This window comes from Arachis duranensis, chromosome 4, assembly GCF_000817695.3.
Source record: "Arachis duranensis cultivar V14167 chromosome 4, aradu.V14167.gnm2.J7QH, whole genome shotgun sequence".
Taxonomy (NCBI): domain Eukaryota; kingdom Viridiplantae; phylum Streptophyta; class Magnoliopsida; order Fabales; family Fabaceae; genus Arachis; species Arachis duranensis.
The window spans coordinates 96147192-96159865 of NC_029775.3; the positions used below are offsets into that span (position 1 = coordinate 96147192).

The window sequence follows — 12674 nt, forward strand, 5'->3', positions numbered from 1 at the left end:
TTTGTGGCGGTTCAACACTATCCACTTTTTCCACTTATTGCACAATACACTCCATGGTTGCTTGAAATTGATCAAATGCTTCCTTAAGACGATCCCTTGACTCTTGTTCCGCTTGGATATCATGATAGGAATCATATGGCTCTTGGATCGATGGACATGAATATTCTTCCATGTGAGGTTGTGGTGGAAGGTAAAATTCATCTTGTGGTTGAAGATTTTCATATATTGGGGGTGGTTCATCTTGGTAATAATGTGGAGGAGGTGGCTCTTGAAAATATTGATGTTGGAATGTTGGTGGCTTTATATATGGTTCATATGGCTCATATGGTTGTTGGTAGGATAGATATGGATTAGGGTCATATGAAGGTAGTTGGTGAAAAGAGGCTTGTGAGTATGGTTGAGAATTATGTTGAGGATATGGTTCATAGGCGTATGGTGGTGGAAGGATATAGTTCATAGGCATATGGTGGTGGTTCTTGGAAGTCACAAGGTGATTCACCATAGCCATTGGATTGGTATGCATCATAGAATGGCTCTTCTTCATAGTGCATTGATGGAGGTTGTTGCCATGAAGATTGTTCATATGCATATGGCTCCTCCCACATTTGATTATCCCATCCTTGATACACATTCTCATTGAAGTTCTCATCATCTACAACATAGTTGTAATCACACTCATAGCCAAAGTGAGAATTCATGGTAGCAAGAGAAAATAAGAAACAAAAACTAATAAGAAATAATTGAAACAAAATACTAAGACTAGCAAAAACTAACAAACAATCCAAAAATCAAGCTATTCACAATATTCACATATATACAATAACCAATAACATAACACCATTGCAAATCCCCGGCAACGGCGCCATTTTGATGATTGGCTTTTTGATGGTATAGAATTTCACAAATGAATTCTCGTTGAAAGTATAGTTTCTAAACCAACAATAATCCTTTCATACAAAAGATTGTTTGTTACACGTAACAAACCCCTAATTTTATAAACCGAAGTATTCAAACCTCGGGTCGTTCTCCCTAGGAATTACAATAAAGTGTCTTGTTATTGGTTAGAAATGTGTTTTGGGGTTTTGGATAAGAAGCATGAAAAGTAAATGTCAATAAAAATAAACTAACAACTATAAAAAGGCTCTTGGTAAGGTATGAAAATTAGAAGTCCTATCCTAGTTATCCTCCTCAATTGTGATGAGAATTGTTCATTGCTACCACTTAGTTAACCCTTACTAAACAAAGGAAAGTCAAGTGGATGAATTGACTTGAGCCACAAGTCCTAGCCAACTCCCAAGGAAAGACTAGCTTTAGTGCACTCCAAACCAATTAGCAATCTCTCCAATTACCAATCAACAAAGGAATTAGATAACTCAAGTGTCACTAATTACTCTACCTAGGCCAAGAGGAACAAAATCTATACTATATCTATGAAAGACATTTCAACAAACACATAAAGTGCAATAGAAGTAATCATTATTAAATGCAAGAATTAAAGGAATCTACACTACAAAAACAAGAGATCAACAATAGAAAAGCAAAGAAGACACATTTAGTATGAATTACCTCTTATTGAATTGGAAGAATGGCGCGTGCGCGTACTATGCGCGTGTGCGCCACCATACGTATAGCAACTATGGCAAATTTTATATCGTTTCGAAGCCCCAGATGTTAGCTTTCTAACACAACTGAAACCGCATCATTTAGACCTCTGTAGCTCAAGATATGGTCATTTAAGTGCGAAGAGGTCGGCTTGACAGCTTTCCGGTTCTTCCATTTCTTCATGAGTTCTCCAACTTTTCATGCTTCTTTCTTCATTCCCTTGATCCAATCTTTGCCTCCTAAACCTTAAATCACTTAACAAACATATCAAGGCATCTAATGGAATCAAGGAGAATTAGATTTAGCTATTTTAAGTCCTAAAAAGCATGTTTTCACTCTTAAGCACAATTAAAGGAGAATATACAAAACCATGCTATTTCATTGCATAAATGTGGGTAGAAGGTTATAAAATCCCCTAAATCAAGCATAAGATAAGCCCTACAAATGGGGTTTATCAGGCTACGCTTTTTATGGTGATTCTTATTCGACCGTTGCCTTTTCTCAAAGGCTACGCTTTCCTGCACCAAGGGCTACGCTTTTGGCGTTTGGGAATAGGCTACGCTTTTCAAGTGATGATGTCCGGGACTAAAGGCTACGTTTTTCAGCTTTCATTTTTTCAGAATAGGCTACGCTTTTCAACGCTACTGCATCACTTGTAAAGCGTAGCCACATTGTATACAATAACTACTTTTTATAAGCGTAGCCTTTGGTCTCTTTTTTTTTTGTATACTATAGCTACTGTATATAAGTGTAGCCTTAGGTCCCTCATTATTTTTTTCTATATATATATTCTAATAATTTTTTTCTCTAAAACCTAATATTTAGTAATATGATTATATATAATCCTATTTTTTTAATTTAATTAGTCAAAAATTATAAAATAAAAATAAATACATAATAATACCATACAATATTCTTTAAATAATAAAAATTATCCTTTAACAAAATATATTTATAATGAACTAAAAATATTGGGATGATCATAAATGAGTATTCATACATCTCACACTAAATTAAACATACCCATATCAAAATATACATTAGACCACTTAGAATTTACTACTAATAAACTATAAATAAATAAAAATCAGGAAAATGTAAACTAAAACCATGATTACTGTAAGATACAAGTTGTAACAATGCAACCAATAACTATGGAAAAATCCTGTGTTGCAACGCCAATGTGTAATGACACTACCGAGAAATATAAGCATTGCAGAAGCATTTGGGACTCCCAGAGCTGTCACCACCAGTAAACATGACGACAAACTGAGAAGTGCAAACTGTAAAAGGGAGTAAAACATCACCACAAAATTTCATCATATATAAATACACAAATTCACAGAAGAAAAAGCCTAGCCTATACTAGTGAAGAAACAAGTGCATTTTGATTATGATAGTTCATCATTATGCATAAAATACTTAAACAATATCACAAAACACTGACACCAATGAGAATTCAAAAGGATAGCACAACAACATAAAAAGGATAAAGGAAATAGCAAAGTAAAAAGATCATATAATTACCATAAAAGATGCCACATGTGTTATTTCAAAGCATGTAATAGAGGTCCTGGAATGATTCTTCCCAAAAAACTTGTCGTTTCCTTAAGAACTCCAATTCTATTGCATAAAAAAGAGAATATTGTAACTTGTGAAAAATGGAGAGGAAGATGACCTGTTGTAGTACATGGCGGGAAGGAGAATTTGGGCTTGATATGATGTGTAAGTGACCTATGGACCCTAAAACTTGGATATAAATATGGTTTATGCAGAATGAAAACAAAGAACACAACAAGGATATTAGAACCATAGTGTGCTAGCAAGTAAAAGAAATCTTTACAAAGCACAAAAATATATATCCTCTCACCAATTCAAAGAAGAGGATGATATCACCCGCATATCGGTCTTTAAAGTAAGATCCAGAGGAGCCTTCCGACCGGGAATATGGTATTTGGATATGAAATTGGCTGCAAAGCTTGATATCATATCCCCACATCTTTCAGTTGACTCAGCAGCTAAACCAGTTCGGGCACATGGCTTTGGTGCAGCCAGACCTCTTAATGCTTTGCCCTATAATATTAAGTGATAACCTCCTTAAAATACAGAATCTAAATTATAATCCCACAACTTATGATTTCATACCACATCAATTGCAGTCAATCCAGAAGATTTATCAGCAGCTGACAAAAGTTCAGAAACACTTCAAAAATTGACTTGGCTACACTCGGCAGTTGTTTGACAAGCTTGCAATATACCATCCTTGTTAACTTCACCTGAAGTAGCAGAATTCTCCATGCTGCCAACAATTATGAATAGAATAAAAAATAGTGAAAAGTTGACAATGATATCAAGTGATGAATAGACAATGAGGCAAACCATGAACTCCTTTGCTGTCTCTTGGCAGCTGAAGTAGAACAAACCAAAACATTCTTCAAGTTACTAGTAGTAGTTTTCTCCAAAGATGGATTTTCCTGAACATAGTAAGATAGTAACAATTTTAATTTGTTCAAACTTCAACCTCGATAACTATAAAATAATGAGAGAACTGTAATTGAATGAAGAAGTAAACCAACCAAGCTGAATAAGAATCATGAGTTTGACAAATAAAATAACCTTTGCATTTTCTTTTCCAGAAACAACTCCAAACTTGGACTTTCTGGCCAGAAATACTTCATCAACACACTTGTTGGTGTATTTTGGGCTCCTCAACATCCCTGGTCTCTTATCCACATTATCCATCTGATTGGTGCTGCAAACATAAATCAACCAAAATCTCTGAAATCTTGAAATTAGTGCTTAACATAAGAATAGTCTTATATATGTTACCTCTGCATCCTTAACAATTGGTGCTTGCAGCCCATTAATGACTTCTTTTGCATCATATATCACTCTCGCATTCCTGTTATTTGTATCCTTCACTTTATTGTTCTGCCCCATCAAAATGGTTATGAAATTAGCATAAATCTAACATAGAATAGAATTAATTGTTTAAGAATCGATAAGTGAAAAATTTTAAAGACAATATAATACCTATCCCAATGACCATCAACTTCATACAGAACATTCAAAGTTTATGAATTAAGGATCTTCCCTTTGACCACTTTCTGATTTCCACCAAATCCAAGAAAAGAATGAGTTGATTTGTAAGATAAATCAGCCTCAAGTCCTGTCTCTATTGATTTTATATTAATTTTGCCAATCCAATCAACAGCAGGAACTGGAATTATTCCGAATAAAAGCTGATAATATTCTCGTCTCCATTAGAATCAGTTTCGAACACCCTTAGCTCTATGATCTTACAACGAAGCATATTAACAAGGGTCATATCTAGTAGGTATGACACGAGAAAGCTAAAACCCTCAATTCATCAGAAATTGAATAAAGAACAAAACTAGAATTCAACACTAATAATAACAAATAATGCTCAAATGTGACACGAAAAAGCTTCTAATACAGACAGCATGGCAGAAATTGAACCAGACATAGAAAAATCCTAATTAAAAATGAAATTGTGATATAGGAACCCTAATTAAATTTAACACAGGCTAGTGGGAATTAAGAACCCTAATTGCCTAAATCAGGAAAAAAGATTAAAAGCCTACCTGTCGTCGATGAGAGAGTGAATTGAGCAGGGATAGACGGAGCAGAGGCGGCACGATTAGCAAAGGAGACGCGGAGCAAAGCAGAAAGGCACGGCGAGGAGGTGGTGCGACGTAAGAGAGCTGCGGCATCGTTGCGAAGTAGCAGAGCTGCGGCAGCGGTACGGTGTAACAGAGCCGCGGTGGTGGCGTGGCGTGGCGTAGCAGAGCCGTGTGAGGATGTGGTGCAAGGAGAAGAGCCATGTGATGGCGTAGTAGAGCTATGAAGGAAAAAGGGGGAAGAGGGGAAAAAATTCACTGGGTGTTATGTGCTTTGGGTAGGAGAGAAGGAATGAAAGACTGAAGGCATTCGATGAAGAAGAAACAAAAAAAATTTCACTAAGTCCTATATACGTGTATTTGGGGTTTTTACATTAGGCAACGCTTTTAAAGCACACCCAAAACATAACAAATAGGTTACTCTTTAAAAGCGCTTCCTTTGGTTAAAAAAGTGAAGCCATAGCTCTTAAGATAAGGCTATGCTTTATAAGTGATATCTATAACATTTAAGGAGACGCTTTTCAAGTGATGCCACAAATGTGTTTCCTATTCTCCAATAAAAAGGAAACACGGAGAAAAGCGTAACCTATTCTAAGAATAGGCTACGCTTTTTAAATGTAGCCTAAAAAAAGTGTGGCTGAATGGGTATTTTTTTTGTAGTGATAACTCCGTTTATTGTAACTTATTTTTCTTTTTTTCTTATTTTCTCCTTGGCCATGCTAATGCATTCAATTTCATTTTTTTTTTCAAAATCCAAATTCTTTCAGACAAAACAAAAACATATTCAGTTTCAAGTTCTTGATATGAACGCCATTTTTATTTCAACTTTTTGTTTTCCCATTTCCGTATAAATTTTCTACCATTATCGACCAAAGCAACTCTTCACTAACTATAATTTCACTTATTCAATTATCAACTTATTACAGCACATGCAAGTTTTGCTAAAGAAATACTTGCATTATAAAAGTTCATATATATATATATATATATATATATATATTGAGGATGAATTTCTTTTTTTCTTTCTTTTTTTTTACCAAAAATGAGATTTTTTCTCACATCTTTTTTTTTTCTTTTTACGTTTGGATATCAAAAATTAAATTTTTAATTTTTGAACATTTCTTTTTATTGTGTATCTGCGTTATTTCTTTTACTACTAGTCTCATTACTGTTATCGCTCCTCCTTGTGTTCGTTACTTTCATTATTACCATGTCTCTTCTCTATGTTTTTGTTGCTGACATCTCTTCTCTATATTTTCGTTGCTGCTGTCTGAGTTATTAGTTACTGTTGTCGCTATTTATTCATATTTAAAATAAACAGAGTTGTATGTGTCTTTTTTTATTCATAGTATGAATAAATGTGCCTTCAAAAGTAAAATGTTTTTATATTAGACAATAATTTTTTTAAAGCATTGCTGGTATATAATTTTTTAATTATGTGAAAGTTTTTTATTTTTTAGTTATATAAATTTAATATATTATTTTATAAAATTTGTGTAAAATTAATTAAATTTAAGTCTTTTTTTATGCATACAACAACAACAAAGCGTTGTCCCACTAGGTGTGGTCGGCTATATTGATCAAATGACACCATTGAGCTCTATCATATATTATGTCTACAGAGAGATCGTTTACATGTAGATCTCGTTTGACTACCCCATGGATAGTCTTCCTCTACTTTTCACTCCTTCTCCATCTTCCATCTCATCCACCCTCCTGAGGGGTACTCTGTCAGTCTTCTTGTCACATGTCCAAACCACCTGAGACGCGATTCTACCATCTTTTTTACAATAGGTGCTACTCCAACTCTGTCTCTTATATCTTCATAATCTTATTCTATCTAATTGCGTATGACCACTCATCTATCTCAACATCTTCATCTCTGCCACACTTGACTTATGTTCGTGCTCCCCTTTGGCTGTCCAACACTATGTACCATAAAGCATAGCCGGTCTGATAGCAGTGTGATAGAATTTACCTTTAAATTTTAAAGACATTTTTTGTCACATATAAAACCAAACGCACTCCGCTATTTTGACCAACCTGTTTGGATCTTATGATTTACATCATGTTCAATCTCACCATTATCCTGTATGATGCACCCATGATACTTAAAACTTTTAATTTTTCGTAGGATATTTTCTCCAGTCTTCACCTTTATATTAGGGGTTTTCCATCGGTAGCAAAACTTACATTCCATATACTCCATCTTGCTACGACTTATGCATAGACTATATATTTCTAGAGCTCCATAAATCCAACTTCTTATTTAAGTCTTCTCTTGACTCTTCCATAAGGACGATATCCACTACAAGGGAGGCGGGAATTGGCGGCGGTTTTTTTCTTGATTAGCGGCGGTTTTAAACCGCCGCAAAATCAAATACCGGTGGTTAACCAAACCGCCATGGATATGGGCGCCGGGATTGTGTTTGGCGGCGGTTTTTAGAAATCGCAAGNNNNTTTTGAGTCAATTTTTCAAAAAACCGCCGCCAAATGCGAGTGACACGATTTCAATTAGACGCGTGTTTTCCGGCGGTTTTAAAACCGCCGCTAAATTAAAAAATTTAAAATTAAAAGAAAATTTGGGTTTTTCAAAAAGAATCGTACAATTTTTTTAAAATATTATAGAACTCTTTTTTTTACGTTTTTTATTTTTTATTATACTAAGAGTTAATATTTTCAACCTTAGAATTTAAACTTGTATTAAAACCAAAAACATTATCTACAAATCATAATAATATATTCATCAAAGTACGAAGAAAATAAACTCAATAAAAAATAGAAATGTACTCGGGAAAAAAAATATATCATTCTCAATTGCTTGAAAATTGAGGGCAAAAGCTAATGAAGTATAGATTAGACATTCAAAACTAAATCCTTTGGTTAACAATAAAAAACAGAAATGTACCCGGGAACAAAAATGTTGGCACAAAATTAAACTCCAATGTGATGTTTAAGACTCCTCTCGTATTTTTGCTTCTTAGACTTCTTTACTTTCCGGGCAGAGTTTAAGGGTGATATTTTCTCATCGATAGCATCTTGCTTGAGTGTTGTTAGTTCTTCCTCACTTTCCCTTTACTTTGCATTCATGTGCAGTTTTTGAAGATAAGTAAAGCACAAATATATATACCTTCAAGGGTATGAATCATGCGCAAGGTTGTACAGCACAGAAACACATTTGAGTCAGCTGAAACGCAAAAAAGAAACATAATGCTTTAGGGAGAAGATGATCTGGATACCTGTTTCTGGGAGCAGAAATACATGAAGGGTATATAATATAAGAAATTAGACACTCTAGAGGTATAAATACCAGCATACCTGAAATTGAAATAAATTAATGCACCTCATTTTTAAGAAATCAGTATGATATAGATGAAGAAGGGCATCAAGAAGAAAGCACATACTTCTCAATTTGTCTCATCAAGTGACTTTTATCCCAGAGACCAGCATAGGATATAAAACCCCATCTGTTGCAGACAAATATAATGGAGTTAATAGCATCCGCGTTGAAAGGTAGACAAAATATTCTCCTTTACTTGCCTTGCACAATTAGACAAGAAAATGACCAATAACTTGAATTGCTTTAATAAGCTCTTTTGAAACTTAATTCTTCCTTTCAATAGAATCTAAATTTTTCTCTCATTGTTCCATATAGTGAAATAAACTTAGAAACTTACATGAACAAGAGCTTACAGCAGCATAATCTGCATGGCCTTTACACTATTGTTCGATACTAGTTTCAGTAACACAATTACCTACCCAAAATTTTATAACTTAAGTACACTTCTAATTCCTAGATAGCTAAGTATATCATCATTCAGCATGCATTATGACACAGGCTCTTGGATATGCTCTGTGAGTACTTCCAAAACTAATATGAAAAGGTATGGACTTAAGGATGATCCCTGATGTAATCCTATATCATTAAAAAATTCTTCTGTCACACCACCTTGAGTCTTACACTAGTTGTAACCCTATCATATATGTCTTTAATTGCACCAATATATATAATTCTTACTCTCTTCTTTTCCAAAACCTTCCATAAGACCTCTTTTGGTACCTTATTGTACGCTTTTTCCAAATCAATAAACATCATATATAGATCTCTTTTATTACTACGGTACTGCTCCATCATCCTTCTTAACAAGGTATATAGTTTCAGTGGTGGATCTATCTAGTATAAAACTAAATTGAATCTTTATTACTTGTGTCTCTCTTTTTTATGCATATTAAAAAGAATTTCAATTTGTTTTATTAGGTATATTTTAATGGAAATTTAAGACAATAAAATTGATTCAGATACATGTTCAGATGACTTAAATGATACGTTAAACGCATTAGAAGAATGGATTCCAAAATGTGAAGATGAATTGAAATCGAAAATGTATAGAAGAATTGTGGAAACAACACGAGCACAAGGAGGAGCGATGACAGTAACGAGACTAATAGTGAAGGGAATAAAGCAGTACAAGTAGATATTCAAAAATTAAAAATTTAATTTTTGATATTCAAACGCAAGAGAAGAAGAGGAAAGGATATAAGAAAAAATCCGATTTTTTGTCAGAAAAACAGACATAAAAAGATAAAAAGAGTAGTAATCTAATTTTTAGCAATTAATTGATTTAAAATAATAAAATATAAAAAAAGTTATATATTCTATATATAAATATACTATTTTCAGAACCTTGTTTCAAAGTAGTCATTATTGCGAGTAAACACTTAATATTATAAGTTTCTATAGTTGAAAACACAAGAGCACCAGTGGTCTAGTGGTAGAATAGTACCCTGCCACGGTACAGACCCGGGTTCGATTCCCGGCTGGTGCATAGCACTTTTGTGTGTTTTGCTTGACTTTGTTTTTTAGTGAAAATAATCTCTATATCCAGACTCTATAATTATAGAACAACATAAATAAGGATGAAATACAAAGAGTAAAATGATCGACCCACACAGCAAGAACTGATTTTACTATTATGTCTCAGGTTCCAACAAATCACAACATTGAACAGACAATTTATATCTCTTTCAAAAAAGAAGAAAAAAAAATTATATCACATATTGTCAAATGAAATGGAGCTTTGATCCTTCGGATGAAATCGCAGTCACTTTAGTCCAGATCAATACTTTGGTCTTCATTCCCTCTATATCCGCCAACTTCCCTTTTTCGAGATAACAAGTCACGGTGGTGGTGAAACGCAGGACCGACGAATCCTTGTAGCCTACTTCACACACTTGAGGAATGTAAACGACGAGCTTCCTTGTTTCTTCATTGAACTCGTAGTTCGTTGCGTCACGAGGAAAGATTCCTACAGGAAGATCGTACTCCTTTAGCAACTCGGTTAATGGCTTTTGCATCTTTCCTGTGGACATAAATCTTCAAGTTAGAGGGAGGTGATATTATCAGAAATTATAAGATGACACTCACCAAGATAGCAACAAGTGGAGAAGGGTTTCAAACTCGATTTTGAATTTCAAAATCCGTAGTTGTACCTAAATAGTTTCAGTTAGTATGTATGTGATATGTAACATACTATTTGATAACTTGATAACATATAAGGATCCTACAAAGCATGTTTAATTCCAATACAAAAGCTTTAAGAACCATTTCAGGGTATCTAATTGTTATTAGCAGCATAACTAAAGTACAATGATCTTGAAAAGCAGTGGCTGGAATTAAACTCCCACTGTTTACACTACATAGTAATTAGTGATTCTAATTTCAAAATTTTCAAGATACTTAATACTCACCACATGAACATAATGACACTATAATGTAGGTTCAAGCACATGTAAATGGCCTTAGTAACTCAAGGAGTTCATTTATACTAAAGAAATTGCTATGCAGTACACATTTCACACCCTACATTAGTTTAAAAACAAATGCTTGAACAATAGATAGAAATATTTAAGAAATACAAACCTTTTATTTTGTTCACCAACCATCTGGTACCGCCTCCAATACTGTCTGACAGCGACTATTCAACAACAGATAAAGAGTTATCTAAAAATTAAGCAACTGAATCTCATCTTCAACATTTAGTAATAGTCTAATGGAAACATTACACTCCCAAATCCCAATACTAACAAGTCACAAGTGATTTTAATCATCAGCAAGAGGATAAACCAATCTTAAGAATTGCACCATGCCACCGTCACTAATATCTATATATCTTATGTTACAATTTACTCAAAGCAATAAGAATACAGAGCCAAACAAATCATTAAGTCATAAACAAAATAAGATCCTTCTGCCTGAAATTTTCAGCAAAATAAAATGAACAAATAAAACCTGTCAACACCAAACTGATTCGAGGCAGAACTAAGGCTTTCAGTGACACTAATCCTAATTAACTCTCAGTCAAAAGTCAAAACTAGCAGTTATAGGTGCATCAATCTACTGACCACCGATACAGATAAAGAGTTCATCAAATTGATTCTAGAAATAAACTTCTGCATAAAATGATAGCAGCTCTTACACACAACTTTCCAATGTTCTGTTCCCCTCTCTATCCATTTCCACATTTTTCCTTCTTAAAACATTTTATCTCACTTGAACAAAATCTCATTTACGGGTTTGTTTGGCTAGAGGGTAAAAATTGAGTTGAAATTTATGGAGATCTCGGATCTCATCCCCAAAACTTTCACCCTATATACCCCCAACCGAACATAATCTCAGTCGCATATCCCCTTCGGCAATAAAATATTTGAGATCCTCAACTTTTCTCGGAGATTAATGCCAATGACACCCCTGATTTTGTTTAAGAATTCCAAGCTAACTAGTCAACACCTCTGGCTTTAATTAACTACAACGTGTAAATTCAATTGTGGGCATTGCAAGAAGAGAATTACAATCAGATCAAGGAGGCACCAATGCAAATTCTCAATTGAGTCAACTCAATCTTTTACATTGTTATATCAAACCAATACCCCTGATAAAGGTTACCTCTTGATCCCAAAAGGGTTCACCTCCCTGCTGATATAAAAACAAACCAAAACCCTATCAATTTCACTTGATTAAAAAAATTTCCTACCTTCTACTTATCTCAGTACGCCTTCCCCCCTCCCATACCTAACCCAAATGTCCATACAAGAAAGAAAAAAAAAACCTAAAACAAACCAAACATCTCTTCCTAATTCGTTTTTCAGAGACTGACTTACTATATAATACATAGAAGAGATTTAAATTAAAGAATACAATTTTCTAAATTTTGGCATCATGCACAGATCGTGAGAGGACACGGATAATCAACAATTGAGCTTCAAGAAATACCCATCAATCAAAGCCATGAAACCAGCATCAATAAAAGCATAAAAATCGAAAAAAGTTTCGATTTTTTTTCATTTGATTAGCCAGAACTCAAGTACCCAGATGATCAAAACCTGAAATTTTGCAAAGAAAAATGTAGAGTGGAAGAAAAAGAAGAGAAAGAG

At 34.1% G+C, this 12674-nt stretch overlaps 1 protein-coding gene and 1 non-coding gene across 2 annotated transcripts in view; one reads left to right on the forward strand and one right to left on the reverse strand.

Moving 5' to 3' along the window:
- Nucleotides 1–9998: 9998 nt before the first annotated feature.
- Nucleotides 9999–10069, forward strand: TRNAG-GCC (transfer RNA glycine (anticodon GCC)). Its single transcript has one exon. It is a non-coding gene; the product is annotated as a tRNA-Gly (tRNA).
- Nucleotides 10070–10304: 235 nt separating this feature from the next.
- Nucleotides 10305–12674, reverse strand: part of LOC107485014 (uncharacterized protein At5g01610) — a 2631-nt gene continuing 261 nt past the window's right edge. Inside the window, exons 2-3 of the mRNA XM_021140657.2 lie at nucleotides 11164–11218; nucleotides 10305–10603 (exon numbers count right to left, since the gene is read on the reverse strand). Of these exons, the coding sequence (XP_020996316.1) occupies nucleotides 10305–10603; nucleotides 11164–11218 (354 nt within the window). The remainder of the gene's footprint in view (nucleotides 10604–11163; nucleotides 11219–12674) is intronic.